A 21,071-nucleotide genomic window follows, 5' to 3' on the forward strand; every position below is an offset into this window, starting at 1 on the left:
TTTTGCTACCACATTGACTTCATACATGCCACTCTCTTTTCCCCTCTCTCAATACTTTGTTTTCTTTAGTGTGTATATGAAAGACTTATCGTCCCACATTGTGTTTGGGAAGATAAAATAAAGAGAAAATAGGAGTACAGCAGAGAGAGGAAATAGGGGGTCCTCTCAGGGAAGTGTAGCCAGTGGAAAATCTCCCAGCCTGCCAGTTCCAACTGGTACATTCTGGACTCTGGACACAACACTTTTATTTATCTTGTCTTCTAAGAGAAAGACAGATGTTTTGTCTTTCTGCTCTGCAGCTTAAGTTTTATTTTCTTCTGGTCACAACCATTGGAGGTGTCCCAGTGGGAAAATTAGCCCCCCAGATGCTTGAGCTTTTGGCGCTATTGCTGCAACTTCTAGGCCTTTTGTAAAACTAAACAAAAAAAAGCCAAGAACACACTGCAAGCATGGGGATGTTAGGGGATTGCTTGTCTTGCAAGTGTCTGCATCAGACTACCACTTTCCGTCTATCTTTAAAAATCTACTAGTCCATCAGGGTCATGGTAGAAACAGGGCCAACAAAGATGTGCAGACCTCTCTGTCTCCAGCTCCTCCTGGGGGTCTACATCTGTCCCATGTTGAGCAGACCTTGGGTTGTCATGCATGGGCATGCATTTTTAAAGTTCTACTCAATGTTGACCAAAAGGGTTTACCATCCTTTGTAAGGTGATGCACTATCTAGAGTTGCCTTACGTTGTATCACCAACCTCATGTACCCTAAAAAACAATGAGTCCTCTGTGGGTAAACTGCGCACAAACACAGACCAATACGAAAAAGCAGCGCAGTATTGTACTCAGCTGATCAAACGCAGATTACTGCCTGCAAACAGTATCTGGAGTTTCTCTGGTTTGCAACGACGGCACACAAAAATTCAATCTTTGATTCGGAAGAATTTGTGTTCTTTTTTTGTCTTTTGAAGAAACAGATGAAAGTAACTGTGTGTTCTACAGTGCTGTAACAAAACAGACTGTGATAAGTCTGTCTGGGAATCTCGTCTCCTTGGCTTCAGACATAACAGATGAGTGCTATGTGAGATTGGAGGGAGACGAGGGGAGGGATTCTCCAGAGTTCCTCACATAGTTTACTAAATGCAATTATGTAAGTGTGTCATGGTTACAGAGGATGGGGAAATGAGGAGGGTGGGAGGATGTCTGGACAAGAGAAAAGACCTTGTAGTCACCAGGAAGAAAAGCGTTTCTCACTCTGCGTTATAAAGTACACGAAAGCAGATGCAGTCCATGGTTAGACTCCCATTTTTTATGTTTATTGCCTCCATAGCCAACAATTATAGCTGTAGGGTGTATTAAAGTGAGTTAGCAGTAAGTATTACATTGACAGGGACAGACAGGACAAAGAGATGGCACTTGAGGTTAAAGGATCTGCAAAGACAGGGACACTAACAGACAGCTGACAGTGTCCAGAGACAGCTGATAGACAGTCTGTGACGTCCTCTGCCAGAGTCCGGCTCTCTCTGGCTCTTGTCTGTGTGTCGCCACTCACGTACACTTTTCCCATAGCCACCATCGGCACTCCCTCTCTTCTCCCTCTCTCCCCATACTAGATATCCCAGAAGGCCAATGGGTTGTCTTAGGGGCAGCAGGGGATGATTGTCCACAGCTACAGGCAGCTGGCTGATTGGCCTGGTGCTGGCCAGTGTCAGCTGACAGTTACTGTGTGTATATGTATATGCCCTCCCTGAATGTGTGCATCTTGGAAAAAGAAAAAGCACTTTATTTATGAGACTTGGCGTCCACTGTGTAGGTTCCCAGAGCTTTCCCAAAGCCCAGAGAGCCGCAGCAAAGACCCAGAATGTTCCAGAATGTTACCAGATTTGTTAAGTCTTATTTTTTCCAGCATTTTTTTTGTCAGTTTTAGGACATGCTAACAAATGTACAGCAACTTCTTATTCTGATGTTTCTCAATGTCAAACATTTTTATCATGTGATTTTCATTCATTCATGTTTTCATATTGGACCTCAGTCTTGCCACTAGCTTCGTTAAAGCCGCAGCTCTTAGTGATCTGCAGTAATGTGAGGGTTTTACTGCATTTACCAGGAGAAAGAAACCAAGGCACCACCACACCACAACATGCACAGTCGCCTCTTTTATCTGCTGTTGTTTTCCACAGATTCAGACCACTCTCTGATATGTGTGTGTGGGTTTCATTGAACAGTTTTAAGGAAATGGCTTGGAAGTCAGCCCTACCCTGCTACTCTCTAGCCAGGAAACGCCAAACGTCTGAGATTCGTCATTTGTTCCATCTGGCAGAGGCAGTGGAGAGTTTGGAGGGGCCGAGGGCTTACATAACTAAAACAAATATCCGACATTTTAGGGGATTACATCATAGGAATGGGACTGAATTGGTAGAGTTTGGTTGTGTCTGTGGTGCTGGGCAGCAAATGTGTCCAACCAGGTGGTGATGTAGTCATGAAAGACGTATTAAAAGAATCTTCAGAAGATTGTTCCATTAGCAGGGAAATTTGGGAAGCGTGTGTTTTCACGGTATTATTCTTGCAAATGCTTATTGCATTCCACAGGTGGCCTGCCGACTGGTGTTAAAAACTTAGTTCTCACTGCCTCACCCTTCTTGTCGGTGTGTGCGAAAAGCCTTTTCGCACACACCAGCTGAATGATGGATTTTATTTGGTCTCTGTTTGCTGAGCCTGAGCTTGGCTGTGTTGGTCTGTTATGTCGGTTTCTATGGTGAAAAACACAGGCCATGCCAGATTCTGAGTTGTACAAGGAATAAGGAAAAAAAGAAAAGCATGAGCGGGGTTGAGGGGGGCTGTGGGGTTCGTGTGGAGAGGTGGGGTGGAAGGAGAGGTGGGTGGAGGGACTAGGGGGAATTTGATACCAAGAATTCAAAGGGGTGTGGATTCACATGAGAGCAAGATGCGACAGTGTATGTGCAGCAGACCGAAAAACACAGAAGCAAAGGCGGCACAGCAGCCTCTTTCCTCAGCCGGAGAATAAAATGGCAATTTGAGGGAAGCCCCGTCTCACCTTTTCTGAAGCTTAGCAACAACCAGCTAACACATGCAGCATCACTCACTCACTTTTCATAGGTGCAAATGGCGCTGAAGTCCATTCAAATGCAACTCGGGGTTCACTCTAGTTTACAGCACTAATCCCACATGTCAGCATGGACAGAGCTGTTGCTTATTCATGCCGTTTCCTCTCCATGAATGAAAGATGAGGTGCATTAGTGCACGCTGACATGTGATTGATAGTGTATGTCTGTGTGTGTGTGAGAAGGAGAAGATGAGGTATGTTAGCTGTGTCAGAGTTGGATTGATGGGGTGCATTTTATTTAACAGATTGAAGTGAGTGAAAGGTCAGCTTTGAGTGCAAGATTGCTGCTTCAACTGCCATTTCCTTGATTGGTATATGTGTGTGCATGTGGGTGTGCGTGTGTGTGTGTGGGAGAGCATGTGTGTGACTGCAGGTGTGCGAAAATGAATGTTTAGACTAAATCAAAGCGCTCTTGTTTTTTTTGTCAGACTGCTGTATATGCAGCTGTACCAGATCTCTTTTTGTTCATCATTCAACATCTGTGTGTGTGTGTGTGTGTGTGTGTGTGTGTGTGCGCGTTTGTGTGTCTATGTCTGTGTCATGCCCGTACTTGCTTGTCTGTTATCAGTTCATCTATCTACAGCTTAGCTCGTGGTATGCAGCTCACCTGCAGTAAAAGCACTCCCACACACAGACTGTGTGTGTGTGTGTGTTGGCACAGTGCAGACACAGTTACAGTCCAGAGGTAGAGTAGTGAGCACACAATGGCACACAGACACTGAAATGCACATGCACGCCCGCACACACACACATATTCACACTTCTCGTGGCAATTGTTGCCCGTCTGCAAACAGGCGAGGTGAGTCACTCGCAGTCTCTATGACCTTCTGCCCGTACTATTGCTATGTGTATTTAGTCAGCACTCTCCCACGCACGCAGTCACAAACACACTGAAAATCTAGCCAAATCCATGAGCAAACAGATGTCACTCTGACTGGGGAAAAAAACAACAAGAGTGTGCAGTTTGTCTCTGGCAGGTCACAGTGATCCCTGCTCTATGCTGTGGGCATCCTCTCTGTGCGTGAGTGTTTGTGTGTGTCTGTGTGAGATGACTTAGGTCATAGAGGATCAGTCACACAGAGGGCTGCTTTGACTTGGTATCAACAGTTTAGTCTACACTTCTCCACAGAAGCCATGGGTTTACTGGTTGCCACAGTGACGACTCTGGTTCTCCCACCTGATTAGCTGCCTCCGTCATTTATTGTGAGCATTCCTACTTTTACGAATAGCGCACTTGACTGTGGTGAGCCGGCGGGTCTGCGCTGATTTTAACATGCACTGATGGTAATAGTTTCATTAATTATAAAGACAAAAGCCACATAATGGTGTATGCTAGGGCAAAAAAAATCCCTGAAGCTCGTAAATAATTATTTAGTTAATTATTTAAGAGTCATTCAGCTAGAGAACCAGCTAATAGGCGGTCAGTCATGTAGTATTTCCAAACCTGTGAGAATCAAGGGGCTTTCTGTAACTAATCAACTGTGACTTCAGAGCTGTCTGCTGGTCACAAGGGCATGGCTGCTGCCAGGTGTGTGTGTCTCTGTGTGTGGAGCTTCTAAGGAAGAAGTGGCAGTTAACACACCCCATCAAACAAAGCTTGATTGATGAGACAGCGGCCAATCTAATGTTCCAGCCCCCCATCAGACAGAAGCTGGCGGCAGGCCTAGTGTATGCAAGTGTGTGAGCATGGTTGTGTGCGTGTATACACACTGGGTTTTCCAGTTTGCTGTGGCAACAACATGCACCAAGTGTTTCCAGGTTTATTAAATTGCTTTGCACTCAACAATGAAACTGACTCTTCATTTAGCTTTCATCACCTGCTTATAAAGCTTCACACCTGTATAAAAACAGGATTCCTCAGTTTGTATATGCAAATCACATCATTCGGCTTTTAACTGGTGTGTGGCAGAGAGTCGTTGCACCACTGCAGTGCTTTACATTTTGGGAACCATAATGTGGTATGATACAGAACCTTTATTTTTAGGGTGTGTATGGTGTAAGGAAAAATATACTCGAAAGCGTCCAGACCCACAGCATTCCCCTCATGACTGCCTAGCTTTAGAACGTGTTTGCAGCACAGCCGGCTCCCCTCAGGCATACACTTTATGCAAAAGCAATCCTTTTTAATTAAGACAGATTCCAGCGAGGAAAGAAGAGCAACTCCTACCCCCCACACCCAACACACATAACCACAATATCCTGTCATTTGTTTTTTTTTCTCTTCCCATCATCTTTCTTTTTTACTCCTCGTCTAGAATCTAGTGAGCTGTTCCTTTACAGTACAGTTACGTATTAAAGAACACACTCTTATTGTAACCAAACTGAGGATGGCAGGACGACTGACCTGAAGAGCTTGACCTGAAGCTGCTCTCTGGATGACCCCACAAGTTAGTGTCCAGTTGGTCTCCCTGTGAACCACATGTTTTTTCTAAACTTCCCTTTGTTTTTTACGGCGTCCTCGCTTTGCCCTGTCTCTGTTGTGTCTTTACCCACCCCCCAGAATGCAGCGGAACAACAAACCCAAATAGTGGCTATAAACTTCAGACTTGTTTATGGCATGGGTCTGCTTGCTCACCTCTCAGTGAACTCCCCCCAACAGACTTCACTGTCCTCTCGCGGTACAGAACAACACGACCCCAACTTCACCCTGTCTAACACTCTCTTTGAATGACTTCAATGGGGCGGCAGTCCTTTTACTCGTCTGTCTAAAGCAGAGCCGTTTGACAACGCCTTCATGCACCAGTCCTGGGTTTATCACTTCCTATTTTGACTTCCTAATATCTGGAAGTCTATCCCTGATGGTAATTTCAAAGCAAGCATTCCATGTTGCTAAATTGCAAAATAGATTTTTATACAGCATGGTCGGTTGTGTAAAGGGTTAATCAGCGGAATTGTGGGGGCACCCCTGATAATATGCCTGAGTGGGCACCAGTCCATATTCAAGGCTAAAATGTTTGACTCGCAGTTCATGGGTGAGCTGGGATGACTGGTATCACCCTATTTTCTGAAATTGCTGCCAGGCTGGTAGTGGTTGGCTCCAGAGAGGCTGGCACATCAATTGTGAGTGCATGTTTAATGGATGAAAGTAGTGCACTGAGGCTGATAGGAGAATAGAAGTCGCTGTGTTTTCACATCCTCGTGGACTGTTAAGGAACATTGCATGAAGAAAAGAAGCTCACATTCCACCATCATTTTTAAGTCTCTTTTAGTAAACTTCATGTCATGGCTCTACCTGGAGAATTCCCATTTGGGCACAAGGACAGATATAACATAAACATTCTGGTCTGCAGAAAGGAAGAACCATTAAGCCATGTGATAGGAAGGAAGCCTCAGTTATGGGCTGTTAAGCTGACTTCACTTCAGACTGCCCCATAATTCATTATTCACCACAACAATATAGCCAGACTAAAGAAGCAGTTGTTGACCAAACAAGATCTCTACCCCATTAGCGACTTACCTTACTACCTCACAACAGCCATATCTCATCCACTTACGTTGATTCATGAGGTTTGACCTCGGCTCTGACCTGTGGTTTTAATATTGTTTCCCTCAGCGATTGATTGGCTGGGTTTAAGGTGTCTGTGGTTCCTTAGGAGCCAAACAAAATAATCTACACATCACCACCGATGTCCTTCTCCATTACTTTTCGATTCTGGCTTGAAAACGTGCAGTAATTGTCTCAGCTCCTCTTACTTAAAGTGTGTCTGTTTGGGTTGGCGCGAGGTTAGCTGTTGAGATTTTAATCTGCTCGCTGAGCCATCTGCTGCTGTCGCTGGGCTGCATATCTCAGGGATTAAATCAGAGGCTGTGCGGCACGTGAGATGTCCCTCATGCACGGCAAGATACACAGACACACACATACAAACACACACTTATCCAGCCATAACAAAAACAAATAACACGTTCTATTGAGCAAAAACTGCCAATGCACACACATGTTCAGCAATGCAAGAGCAGAGAATGTGGGCCACTGCCACTTTCCCTGCAGCTCCAATTGCCAAGCGACTCCCCACTGCCCGCAGTTAAAGGCCCTGATTACCATTTTATTACAGCATGTCATTATTCTGATGCTATCAATGGAAATGAATTGGCCGACAATTGATTTACAATAACCCTCCCCTCTTCAATGCTGGCCCTCAGGGAGCCTCTGGTGCTCATTGATTCGTTCCTCCTGTCCGCTCTGTCTGACTGGCTCTAACTGGGCTTTTACCTATTACAGGCTATGCTACCTCAACATGACAGAGCCTGGATTTACCGTTGGATTTTAATAGATTAATCTGCTAGAACAGCCACTAAAAGCAAATTGGTATTGATATAATATCTCTGTCATTCAGAATCTTGCGGACATTGTAAAGACGGATAGTTAGGCTACTTATGGCCATTATAAGGAACGTCAACACAGTCCTAAACTACAACAGAAATGTACAAGGACCCTCCAAAAAATAGAAAACATAATAATAAAATACGGACCCGCTGGGCCCACTCAGACATAGATATTTGACACTTTTGCACACAGACAGAATAGGATATCACCCAGGCTCATTTGTGTCCTGGTTTCATTAATTCCAGTGCAGAAACACATCATTGCCGGAACTTATTTTGACAAGATTGCATAAATTAAATAAAAAACTTTGATTTATTTTTCTTTATAAACCCTATGCAGTCTGGCTGAGCTGGCAAATTTGTTTTTGTTTGCATGTCTGCTGGTAAAATTGTTCAACACACTGATTGGAAGAAGAAGGGAAAAAAACTCCCAGCTGGCCACAGGGCATGCAGAACATCATTAGTGCCAAGTGTCTGAAAGCTGTCGAAAACATTCCCATCACAGTGCAACTGGAGTGCTCGCTAACAACCCAGACCATTATGCCTCCACTCCCTGAGTAGGCCAGCAGACAGAGAGCCCTGCAGACATTAAAATGTGACTTCAGTGCATTTAGCACATGTGCTCTGGCAGCCATTTTCTCTCACCTTACTTGACTGTGTCAAGAGTCTTAGTCTTTCACCTTAGTCTTAGTCTTTCACCTCAGGAAGAAATGCAGAAGCTGTAGCAGCAGATTAGGCTCACCATGCTCTCCACATTGTCCCCCATAGGATAAATCTTTTAAGTGTTAGCTAGATCTTGTGTCTGCTGCTTAATGACTTGTAATAGCCACAGTTTCCCGTTGCTGCATTACAGGAACATGACTGCTGTCTCGTCTTCAGAGGTCCCAAAGCTTGTTACATACTCCACGAGAACAGAGGAATCTGTTCATGTTCCCGAGGTGGCAAGAACAAGAACAAAGTTCGTTTCGAGTCTTGAGAGCGAGAACAAGTTCTTGTGGAGTATGTAACAAACTGACACATCACTAACCCATAGAAGGAGACGACATCATGTCTCATGTATCATGTATATCATGTAAACTTTCATCTGGCATGCTACATTTACATAGTGAAGGAAAAGCCAGAATCAGGTGTCTTTACTTGACTGATATTCTAATTGCAAGGGCTTTTAACTTGTAGAGCACCGCTAATGCTAATCCGGACACTACTTGTCCCTGCACTAATGATACTACAGTTTACTGTGTGATTGCCGGTTATCACAGGCAGGTCAGTGGATTGCATCAGTTGCTCTCACAGCTGTGTGGCTGTGTTGTGCTCTAAATGTGTAGGGAAGTGGAAGGGCTGTGTTGGAGTAGTACTACTGAATCACTGGTTGGCATATTGTTTTGGACAAAAAGGTATCGAGACACATCATTAGGTCTTAGAGTGAAATACATTTTATACAAAGCTGGGTGGGAAATAATGCACCAGGGCCACAGAGAGAACTCAGCATCCACCAAACATAGTAATTGGCCTCTAATGTTCCTGGAAAACATTTCCTGCAGCCTGTATGGCTTTATATTTATAGCTACTATCTAGACAGAGTGTTGTATTTTACATAGCACACTTCATTCATTTCACCGCTTTGCCTCCCCCTTCTTGTTTTTCTCTGTCTCTCCACATAATGACACTTGAAGACCACAGCTTGCATCTCAGCAGCCAGCATGTGTAAGAGCTTGTTTCTCCACGTTAGATGATGGGCTCAGCATGGCGCTCATATTGACCCGCCATGTCTGCAAATGCATTAGTGCGGCCATGCTTGGCCCACTTAATGCCCAACTACAACAAACAACGGCCATCAATAGATACAGCTGCGTTTTTATGGGGCATATAGTGGAGCTGCTGTCTGCCTCTGAGGGCCCAGTGTGCTGAGCGGTTTGTCTAAAAAGCATGCAGGGCGGCCCAGTCAGGAAAGCGGCAGTGGCTAGTCATGGTGTCTGAAACAGCTGACAGCCTGACCTAATCCTACCACACAGACAGGAAGGAAAAAAAGTTTAGCCTCTGGCCATGTGAGCCCTGGTCTGGAAGACTAGTTGTTTTGTGTAAAGTGAGAGGTCAGTGAAGCAAACAGCACGATTTGCTGAGAAATAGTAATGTAACCATAGCATGTAAGCATGTCTCTGATCGACATTTGGATAGAAGTTGTTTTGAAATAGTAAAATAGTTCCTGAAATATCTGAACAAAATCCGATGTCAAATCAAATTGATCCCTTTCCTCTCTAGAGGGTGGGTCAGGGGTCTTTGGTTTTAATCAAGGGGATTTGGTAAATAGTGACTGGACAACAGAACTCACTGCTGACCTGCTCTGCTGTCAATCCATCAGACAGTTCTAATCCCACCTCATCCTGCTCCCACTGCTGGTTCTCACCAGATCATGCTTTAAGCAAAAAGGCATCCCGAGCATAGGGGTCAAGTTGCTAGAGAAAGTGGTGGATTTTCTATATTTGTGTCAAAACCTGTCACTGTTGCTGGTGCTGGGATTTGAAAGTCAAAACGGTTCCAGTTTCTGAATTAGAAACACTGTGCATTTTCCATATTTGCCTTTGTTTACTGTTAACATAAACTGTAAACACAGACGCACATGGCTGAACGCATTCATTCTGAGTCAATGACCTGCAATGTTTACAGTTGCTCACCACTCCTCCAGGTGCTCTTGTGGACCAATCCCCTCCAGAATCACACATTGTTAGATTCACACCTTCTGTAATCCTATAAACCGTGATATCACCTTCACTGCCTCCATTGCTTGTGGCTTGTTTATGTGATCAGTGATTCATTTACAGCTACTGAGTCACAGCAGACCACTTCATCTGTGTATTATCATCGTGTGAGCCTTATCCTGGAAGCATCGAGTGCAAACTGTAAACAAGGTCTTATATGTCCAGGCTGTGCCCCATGCATGTGCACATCCTAATATGATTTTACATTTATTTGAAGACTTTGTTTCCATTTGAACTGCTGACATCTCTTTCTGTGTTTTTCATAACGTGACTGTGGCCCACAGATGGCTCAGTCTGCGTCTGTGCGACACTCAGCCCTTCTCAGCAGATAATGGCAGGTTTCAATAACTCCCATGAGGCAGCATCTTTATCAACCCCCTCCCTGCAGCTAAAAGGTGTCAGCGAGATAGAGACAGAGAGGCCAGGAGAGAGGTTAAGTCTGTAATTGGTGGTCTGTCCTGAGTCCCTGGTAGTGGAGGGCTCCAGGGATGAGGCTTTAGCAGGCGTAATGATGCCCGTAAGATGAGAGGGGATTTGACTACAAGCCCCCACCCTCTCTTTAAATCCCCCTCATCCGCCTCTCTAACAGGAGGATTCATGCACGACAAGCCACCAGCTCAAGTGCGCACGTTGGATTGGCAAACCATTGCTAGCCATTCACCTGTCCCATATAAGGATGTACACCCAAGCCAGTTTGATATAATAATCTAGTAACAGCGGTGGCCATCAATAAGAAACACATATAATTCCATACGTCAGATTTCAAATTGAAAACTCATATAATTACAGAGATCCCACACCTGTTCTAATCCTGTCAGATTAGTGAAGTGTTTTCCAAGGATGTACAGCAGGGAGTGTGTCTGTTTTGTTTGGGGTGTCCATCTTAGAGCAGTTAAGAGGGGGTGAAAGTTTGTTTTAGGTGTTGAGTTGTGATTCATCATACTGGGATGAGGCCCGTCACTGCAGCTTCACTCCACTGCTGCAAGATCTTTGATGTGTGGGAGTGAACTGGTTTGCTTTTTCGCTCTGTTTGCATTTGTGTGTGTTTGAATGAATGTGCAAACATATATATGTGTGTGTGTGTGTGTGCATGTTTGCGCATCTGTGCAGCGCTTTTGGCTAGATTGTCACATGTCAACGCATGTGCTGCAGTCTGGACTGGGGTACCCGAAATGCCTGCTGGTGTTCCATTGCCCCGTAAGTAATACTTGGAAATCAAACTGCCTGCTTATACGTGTGTGTGTGTGTGTGTGTGCATGTTCGCCCTCTTCCTCCACGCCAGCTGGCAGCACTGTCCATGCCCCCCCACACACACACACAGCAGTGCTATTTATGTATTTGCTCAGCCATGCGACTTAACCCTTTCACAAGCAACCTCAACCTCAGGGCATGTTGTACTCCAAGCAAAAATACACCCTCTGCCCTAACCCTAACACACACACACACACACACACACTCCCCTCATTACCCATATTCACACGTGGCCTCCTTTAAAACAGGGTAACTCTCTACTCAGATACAAGGAAAAGAGCCATCAGCAGATTCCTCCTCTCTCATGCCTCCCCACAACCTTCTTCCAACCAACGTTTACGAGGCTTGTAAACGTAGGAATCCTTTGCTATTCTACAGTTCTAATGCCAAACAAAACTTTGGCATGTCACATCTTTTGTCAATCAAACTGACTTATGAAAATAGTTGATACTTTAACTGCTAGGCCTGTGAGTTATATCAAAAAAGGGAATACAGTGTGGCTTGTCATTTAATATTATGAACTAGTACGCATTCAGACATCTTTATGTGAGTTTGGACACACAAACTGAAGAGCATGCACACACACTCATACTTGGATCAATGGAACTGCCCATTAGTGTGTATAAGCAGGGATTAGAATAACTTCAAAATGGAGCAAATTGAATTATCCTGCTTTTAGATGGCTCTTAAACATTTGTTGTCTCAGCTCATGAAAGGGATATTCAATTCTTGTTTTTTCTTTTTTTGGCCATATCAACACTGCAAGCTGCATAATACAGACTCTGTTGAAATTGTCCCTAATTAAATCTTAAATGAAGCCAATAACTGTCGATCGTTTTTATAATTAAAGCACAGATTATTTGATGTCATTAAGTATATGATATAATCGATGTATGTGAAATAATGTACACGGTTGTAGTACTGCATATTAATGTTAACGTTAGCATCCACAATTCCAAAAGCCAAAGGAAGAGATGGAAAAGGAAAAGCCATGGAAACGTCCAGCTGTATTTATTTACCCCCCCTCCCCCCAATTCTCCTTTTTTTTTTAGCTTTCCGTCTCCTCTGTGGGCCAATCACTCTCTTTCTTTCTGTCTCTCTCTCCCTCATCCTGGCTGAGGAAAGCTGGTCTCTCACCATTCCCACGGAAAGAGTTGCCAAAGCAAATTTGGCGAGAGGAAATGGAGACCCTGCTTCTTTCCCAAACCTACCCAATTTCTTCCCTTTCCTTCTCCTTTTCTCTCTTTGTGTGCACGCACGTGTTGTGTGCAGTACAAGAGAAGTCATTTGTTGTCTTTCCTCTCATTATTAAGTTTTTCCATGCATATCACTGCTGTCATGTGAAACTTCAGTTTTGGTGTTTATATTGTCCTCTCCCCTCTATCAGATATCTGTGACCCTTCAAGCTAACAGGCTTTTAGCTGGTGGTCCAGCTACAAACAAAGCTGCCTGCTTCACAGCCTTTTAGATACTTTTATCTGAGAAACTGTCTGTTTATGTGTTGCTCCCTGTATGGACTTGATCCTTTGCCATGAACTGTTTATGTTTGTCTCTTCCTTGGTCCTTTTTTCCAGCCTCTTTGCTTTCCCTTGTCTGTTTTTACTGATGTGTTGTGGAATGTTGGCTCACATTTCTTTTGGGACCAGGGGTGTAATTCAGCCATTTTTCCTTTCAGAGCCTAACCTACCATTGAGTAGCATAACACACTCTGGCTTTATGAAGTGGGAGCTGTGATGATATCTGCTAAGCTTATTTAGCATTTTAGCTAATTCCCAGAGTTGGTCAGTCATGTTTTTGTGTTTGTATCTAGTGCTGAGGAAGTAATGGCAGCAGAGGTTGCTCCTCTGTTTTGTCCACAAACTGGACGTTTCCTGGGAATAGACTTGCTGCCATGAAATTCTTCTTGGAAAAAAAAATCTCAAATGTGAATTGAAATGTCAGATTTTTAGGGTCAGGGTGATCTTCTAGGAAATCACTGGGAGTGGGTGGAAATGAAGGTAGTTATACAAGTTGTTTTTGGCTGTCTTACAAGTAGCAGGGTCACTGCTTTTTCCCTTTAATTGGCAACTGTTTGCTGCGTTTTAGTTTAATTGTTCTTAGTTAAATTTCCATGCTGATCTGTGGTATATCCAGAGTGTTCAAAAGGTAGAAATAGCCTCAACAATGTAAACCGAACTGAACCGAAAACGGAACCCAGATTTTGTGAATCGTTCCACCCCCAATAAGCAAAGAGGTCATACAGGCAGGTACTGTTGGGGACATATCAGTTTGAACATCTGCCATTTGTCTGTGCGCACACACATACATTTATGTGTTCTGTTTTTGCCTCACAGGTGTCTTAGCCACTCAACAAGTGAATACTTGCTCTTTATAATTTCAAACTAAAAGTGAACAGAGTTACTTATGTGCTGAGCATAGAAGAAATGACTCCTCACTATATCAAAGTGAATATTAGATGAGGTCATTTCAAGTGTAGTCAGCAAACCAGTTCGGCTTGAAGTCAAAACTGCACCTCAGCAAGTCTGAGAACTCTTGAATAATAAGACTGATTTGATACTGTGCAGTGCGGTGCTGCAACAGTTTGAATGTAGCTATGCAAAGTGTTTTTGCTATTTACTTCTTTGAAGACAGAAGCCCCATTGTTCTCAGTGACTCCTCAGCCAAGGAGACGATGGTGGGATGAACTAGTTGCCAAAATTGGAGTTCTGTGCGTGCGTGCGTGTGTGTGTGTGTGCGAGTATAGCCAACAAACATGCAGTCGAGGAATCTTACTCTAGCAAGCAGATACGCTTGCAGCATGTTCATCTGGGTGCACACACACACGTAGAGTTAAAAGGAGAAGAGTGTGTGCCTTTCCTACTGTGAAATTAGCATAGACAGGTGGTGAGAATTCAACTCTCCAGACAAAACATCTCACCTTCCCAACACTGCTCATAACAATTCAGCTCGCAACAGACATAAAACCTGCCATCCCTCAGGGGAAAGCTAAAGTGATACATGCAGCTTGTTTGTTTCCTCCAAGGCTGAGAGCTAATGAATTCCACCACGAACTTGAACATCTCAGGTCAGATTTTCCTTTTCCTTTTGCATAAACAGTGAAACGACATGTTGTCTGACACCTGTTTGTTTCCCTGCATATGTGGGCTTTTTGTGGCTGGTTCTTTACAAGGTGAGCTAAGCTCAACATTCGCCTGCAGGAAGGGCCCCTCCCTTTTCACTGCTGCGGGCCCCTCAGCAAGACGTGTAGAGAGGCCAAAGTCAGGTCACAGGCAGGGTGCGGCTCTGCTCACCCTGCCGAGTGAAGAAAGAGCAAAGAAAACAGGTTGTTTGCCCTTTCATCTCAGTCTAGTCTGGGGAGGGGGTGTTGGGTTAGGCAACCTGTTCAGCACCATACCACTACAGGCTGTTTGTTCCTGACAGCCATGTGGTCACGTGACTCCTGACACATAGTGGTATGTGGTCAAAGCAAAAATAACATGACAACAATTTAGAATGGCAGAGTCTTTAGGATAACTAGAATTGAAACAGAAATTGCATTTAAATGCATCATTTGTGAGCTATAGTATAATATATATATATATATATATATATATATATATATATATATATATATATATATATATATATATATATATATATAACCATAAAGAGATTACCAGCTTCTCTTTGAGACTCAGACACCATGTTCAACCATGCTTCTAGAAGATTCTGTGTGACTGTGCTTTCTTTCTCTCTGTCTGGAATCTTGCTTGTTTGCAAAGGACATCCTGTAATCTATGACACAGGAAACGCAGTCAGACTGATAGACAAAAAGAGAAGGGCGGGTGGGACTGAGAGAGATGAGGGAGTGGCAGAAACGAAACAAGGTGGTGGCGGAGGGGTTGATGAAAATGACAGATTGTGTCATGATTTTGCTTCGCCTCATAAAAGGCTGTCTGTCACCAGAACAGCTCTGCTTAGAGCTGGTAGGATTTGGATGACCCTCCTATACACAGATACCAGGCACCTCTCTGTTAACTCTCTCTCTCTCGACTCATTTATTAAAGCCATGCTGAATTCCAACATTTAATGCATTTATATGAAGGAAACATTATTTAACTCTCTAAAGGTCAACGCTGTGAAAGTGTGACAATGTCATCAGACGTTTCACTTCTACACTGTCTTTCACAACACTCTAAACTACATGTGCACATCTCTGCGTATGTGGAAGTTCTGGTAGAAGTGTGTTACATTGTTGTCTAATGTATATACATTTAAAGGCCCCTTGCCTGCTAGACTCTGGGTTAAAAAGGAAGTCTTCTTCATTCACAAACAAGTCGTACAGCAAAACATGCTTCCACCACAGCTAGGAATTATTTCACTGCATATCATCCCACATCGTTCATACACATAATACTGTCCATAGTATTGCATCTCATTGTGAAAAACACAAATGGCCTGCAGACTCAGGAAGTGAAACTGTGAGGATTTTCAAAAAGCACAGGCTTAACTGAGAAGTCTGTTCTCACCCCACCCATCCTGTCTTTGCCACAAACACACAGCCATACTAACAGACATATACACCCATATTCACTCTGTCAGACACATGCTTGCACACAAGCTCCTATGCAGCCTTACACTCTCACTATTTCCACATATGCTGCCCTGTGACTTGACACTTTAAGAGTGCAAGGAGTATTCCTAACTGCCATGTGTGAAGTAACGGGCTGTAAATTAGCATCTGACAGATACGCGCTGCACAGATCCAGTGCTGAAATGTTGGATAATATCATGCCAAAAACTCAGACCACAGAGCTCTGCTGCTCTGATATCTGACTTTTAATAAAAGGTCAGAGTCATCCCCTTGATACCATCTAGTGTGTGGATATTGTGAGGTGTCAGGTTCTCGCTGCAAGGTGTTGGGAGTATATAGGTGGTGCAGTCTGGGCATGTCTAACACACCTCAGCTAATCAGAAGGTCTTATCTTAGAAGTGTGACATCCTGTCTATGCTGGGTAATCCACACCAGATCATAAAGAGGGCTGGCTGCAAGGTGCATAGATGTGTGCACACATTTATATATATTTATATATATAATAAATATATATATATTTGCGTTTGAAGTCAGCCTGGTCTGCTGCTGTAAGTCAGAGAGCTATAGGGAGAAGTTTCCACTCACCCCACGGTCAGGGTCTCGTTGTGTGTCCAATCATGTCACACTACATTAATGTTTAATCCCAGGGTCCCTCTTAGAAAGAGATCACACACTATAATAGGATCATTTCAAGTGAATGAAACGATAATGAAATTACACTGCTCCTCATTTTTGCACTGGATCCCCCTGAAACCTGCTCATGGGCTCCTGAGAACCAGTGACACTTTTTAAATAGGAATTCCCAGCCCGACTGTTTGCCTCATGTCTCACAGTCCCACTGTTCAGTAATCCAGACATGCAGATTTCTTCCTCCCTGAAGCCCCCCTCCGTTGAGCCCCAGGTGCTCAGCTGCCAATTTTTGCTGACCCCCCAACGCTCTCCTCCGTCCAAGATTACTGGGACCGGATCTTGCCCCGGTGGAGAGCCGCGGCATTGGCAACTGGTAATCCACGAGACAAGAACTGGCACGTGGCACTGAGACTTTGCCCAGAGCCAGCATGCTGTGTGTGTGTATGAGATCAGCCACTCTGGGCTGAACTGCAGGCGCTAGTCACTTGCCTCTAGCCTGCTTTGCTGCAGCGATATGTAGGGCATTCTTTCTTCATCTCTGGATAACGCATAAACCAACCACAGTCTGGACTCCACTGTGCCATCATTGTGCCTGTTTAGTTACAACAATATTTTTTTTTAATTAAAAAAAGAAAGGGCTTTTAAACAAAATAAATAACATATTGGTCACCTTTTGTGACTTTTAGTGAATCCTAATGTATTGCAGGCAGACAGACGGTCATGGTGAAAATAGTAATCAGCTCACTTTCTGGCACCAAATTGATGTTTTCTTGGATCAGTTTTAGATGTGCGTGGTTTCACATTCATGTAGACTGTATCTGTTGGTTGGAAAGAATGCAGATATTTACGGCACCCAGAGGATAAACCCTAATCTGTCTCTGCTGAGGCATGACTTTCCACCAAGGTGACAATGTTCCTGGTGAGGGTGCTAACCTATGACTCTTGGCTAATCCAAAAATCAGCAAAGAGGTGGGGCATGGTCAGACCTTGGCAAACCGGCACCACCTGTCACACAAAGTGCCCACTCCATTTATTGTAGTGAGACCAAAACCATACATTATTAAATGTATTTCTGCTGAAATGCTAGACACTTAACATGGAAATCGGTGGGAAATGTGTTGCTTTTGGATTCACACTCTAGTGGCCACTGAAGGAACTCAGTTTTTCTGCTCTTATGTTAATGCACTTAAATTTGCATATAAGTAACTGTGACTAAAGAAACTGCTCAAATGAAGAGAAAACACCTGGTCATAGACTATAGGTGGTCTGGAAAGTCATTGAAAGTCATACAGTGGTACATCAGGGCTTTGGTGGTTCAAGGACAGCTGTCACTTCAGTAGACCTCAGCAGTATTTGCTCGTCTAGCCATGCTACTTTCCTGCGAGAGCAGCTCTGATTACACAGACATGTGGCGCATCATGACACACTGCCAACATGGCTGAGAGAGACAGAGAGATAAAGACAGAGTGAGACAAGCTAACCCCATTACAAATGACCACCTGTTGACACCATGCAGGGGTGTGTGTGTGTGTGTGTGTGTGTGCGCGCATGTGTGCAAGACAGCATGGTCTGCCTAGTCCTGCACACTGCGGGCTTGCCTAAAATTCTTGACGGAGATCCTCAGAAAAAGAGAACACAAGACAAAAAACAAGGAGAGAGAACGTATCCCCTTTAGAAATATCACTGGGTTGACAGTCCAGCTCTGCATTACATGTGACCTCCACTCCAACACATGATCCTAAAACACTGAGAGTGAAACACCAGAACACCAGTAGCATTCAATAATTATTTTTTTTTCAAAAGCCTCTTAATTTGTGTGTCAGTGTGTGTGTGTGTGTGTGGCAACTAGTGACAGCCACAGCTTGGAGAGGCTGAGGTCATAGCCTCGAAGCCAGCCTAACAGAGGAAAAGAGAAACAAACCCCTGCTTGTCTGTATATATGGGTATCTGTGTGTGACAGACTGAGTCACACACACACAGGCGCACACACTGCCCCAGTCACCTCCTGCCTCCTCTCTTGGCTGCCCATGGTTAAACACACCTAGCTGGTGTTGGATACTGTGTGCATGTGTGTATATGTTTGAGACAAGTTTGTCACACATTTGTGTGTGTGCGTGTGTGTGTGTGTGTGTGTGTGGGTTAACCCCAGAAATAGAAAGATACACAAATATACACACAAAGTCAACACCACACCTAAATTTAAACACAGACAGTTCTAGCTATCAGACACCTCAGCTGGCACTCCTGGCACTCCCCTATCACACCTCACACACACAGTTATTGGCCCGTCTGACACTATTTGGGTGCATTTTCAGTTCACTGACATTTAGGGTGACAGCCCTCAGCCAGCTGCCAAGTGGGCAACCTGTGACACATTCACAGCACGTGGGACAAATCAGCTTGTATGTGTTTGTACTTTTTTACCCTGCCAGTGTATGTTAGTGCACATTTTTTAAACAAACCTCCATCTTCTCTTCCAGGCGTCGGATCCCATCCCGATGAAAAAGGCCAAACATGAAGACCTTCTGTCACAGTCCCCACTCGCAGACAAAGAGAAGCAGCACGAATGGCTCCTGCCTGCCCCCAATAAGGTTGGTGTCGCTAACCTCTGGAAGTAGCTGCTCATGATGAAGCTAATGATGCATACTGCATGAGATGAGATGTCATGTAACATTATACAGAGGATTTTGGATGAGGATAAATTTAGATTTGGCGAGCTGTGCTAACGGAGAGAGGGGTAACCGTAGACGCCCTGAGCAGTGTAACAAAATATAACCACAATATAATGATGGATGTCCCCTGTGAAGATCGATATTCCCTAAAAAAATCTACCATGGAGATATACTTAGAATGCCTTCAACAATTAATCTTCATGCTGACCCCTCTCCGGTTTCATAACACATCAATCTCTACAGCACAATTACTTACGATGACACGCCAATTCACACCCTTTTAGCATTTACTGCAAGGAGTGAGAGCCCAGCTGTTATTATGTATCATGTAGTATGCACTGTAACCCTCACCCAAAGATCCGATCTCAGTCAGGCTCCAGTGAATATTTATAACAACAACTGTTTACTATTTGTCATTTAAAGTGCTCAAATGTGTTTGTTTTCTCTCAGGGGATTAACTGCATCCAGCCCAGGCAGAGGCCCTCAGCTTTTAGGCCCTGGTCGCCCCACATCTCCGCTGGCGATAAGGAGCCCTCCAGTCACCCTCTGGCTCTGCTCAGAGACAGGTGAGCCCAAAAGCGGCAGACACAGTCACTGAACACAGTTTAACTGTATTTAAAAGAACTGACCTATAAACAGTGAAATATCTAGAGATGACATCCATTTGGTTCATCTGGATGTGATGAGCTCCCAGCATGCTCTCTCACTTGTCTGGGTGGGCTGGTGTCACAGAAGTCAAGTCTGACTGTACCACAGCCTCCCACAATCCACCATTCACACGCACTCATACTGTGGGCACCCACTTGGCATGGTGCTGCCAGTGCAGGCAGTTGATCTGGCCCAGTTTCTCTTGAAGTGGGAGGAAAAAGCTGCAGGCACTTTATTTCAGCGTTTCTCTACGATGCTCAAAAACAATATGCTGCTAATACATGCAACATTTATCAGCAGACACACAATTAAACTATCTGTCCTCCTTTTAGCTTTTACAACTACAAGAGCTTGGAAAATGCGGTGGCCCCCAACGTTGCCCTCACTCCACTGCCCCTGGGAAAAGTGGGTCCTATGTCCCCGTCTGTACCCAGCACCTCCCACCCAAGTGGAGGCGAACCCCCAGGTGAGGGTGCCAACCCTAACTCTAGAGCGTGCAAGAGAAAAGCCTCAGGAGAGCTCCCTCCCCTTGCACCAGAGGCCCCCTGCCGTCCTTTCTCCACTGCCAGCAAGCCACCCCCACCGCTTGACGACAAAGACTCTGAGGTGGAGATTGAAGTGGAGAGCCGCGATGAATGTAAGCAAAGAGCAGAGTGTGTGTAGACGGTTTGTTATCAGCTGCCAAACTTAATCTTTCTGTGTCTGGTCTCTCCCAACAGTTACTTCGTCCCTGTCCTCCCTGTCGTCACCATCCTTCACCTCGTCCAGCAGCTCTGCCAAGGACTTGAGCTCCCCAGGGGCCCAAGGGCCCATCTGCACTGTCACGTCAGCTGAAGGCTCTACACCACCAGTCCCACCCGTCGCAGTCCCCATGACCCCTCCGGAGCTGGGACTGGAGTCAGAGCTGGAGAGCCTGAGGCAGGCACTGGATAGTGGACTGGACTCCAAAGAGTCAAAGGAGAAGTTTCTGCATGAGATCGTTAAGATGAGGGTGAAGCAGGAAGAGAAACTGGGATCAGCCCTGCAGGCCAAACGCAGCCTCCAGCAGGTATGCTTCCATTCACTTTACCAAGTAATAAACAAGTATCATCAAAAATGCTTTA

At 44.6% G+C, this 21,071-nt stretch overlaps 1 protein-coding gene across 1 annotated transcript in view; it reads left to right on the forward strand.

Annotated features, from left to right (window-relative positions):
- skia (v-ski avian sarcoma viral oncogene homolog a) overlaps positions 1–21,071 on the forward strand; it is a 57,083-nt gene that overhangs the window by 30,714 nt on the left and 5,298 nt on the right. The window contains exons 2-5 of the mRNA XM_028409595.1: positions 19,129–19,239; positions 19,771–19,886; positions 20,301–20,605; positions 20,688–21,016. Of these exons, the coding sequence (XP_028265396.1) occupies positions 19,129–19,239; positions 19,771–19,886; positions 20,301–20,605; positions 20,688–21,016 (861 nt within the window). The remainder of the gene's footprint in view (positions 1–19,128; positions 19,240–19,770; positions 19,887–20,300; positions 20,606–20,687; positions 21,017–21,071) is intronic.

Source organism: Parambassis ranga, chromosome 7 (genome assembly GCF_900634625.1).
Source record: "Parambassis ranga chromosome 7, fParRan2.1, whole genome shotgun sequence".
NCBI classification, from domain to species: Eukaryota; Metazoa; Chordata; class Actinopteri; family Ambassidae; genus Parambassis; species Parambassis ranga.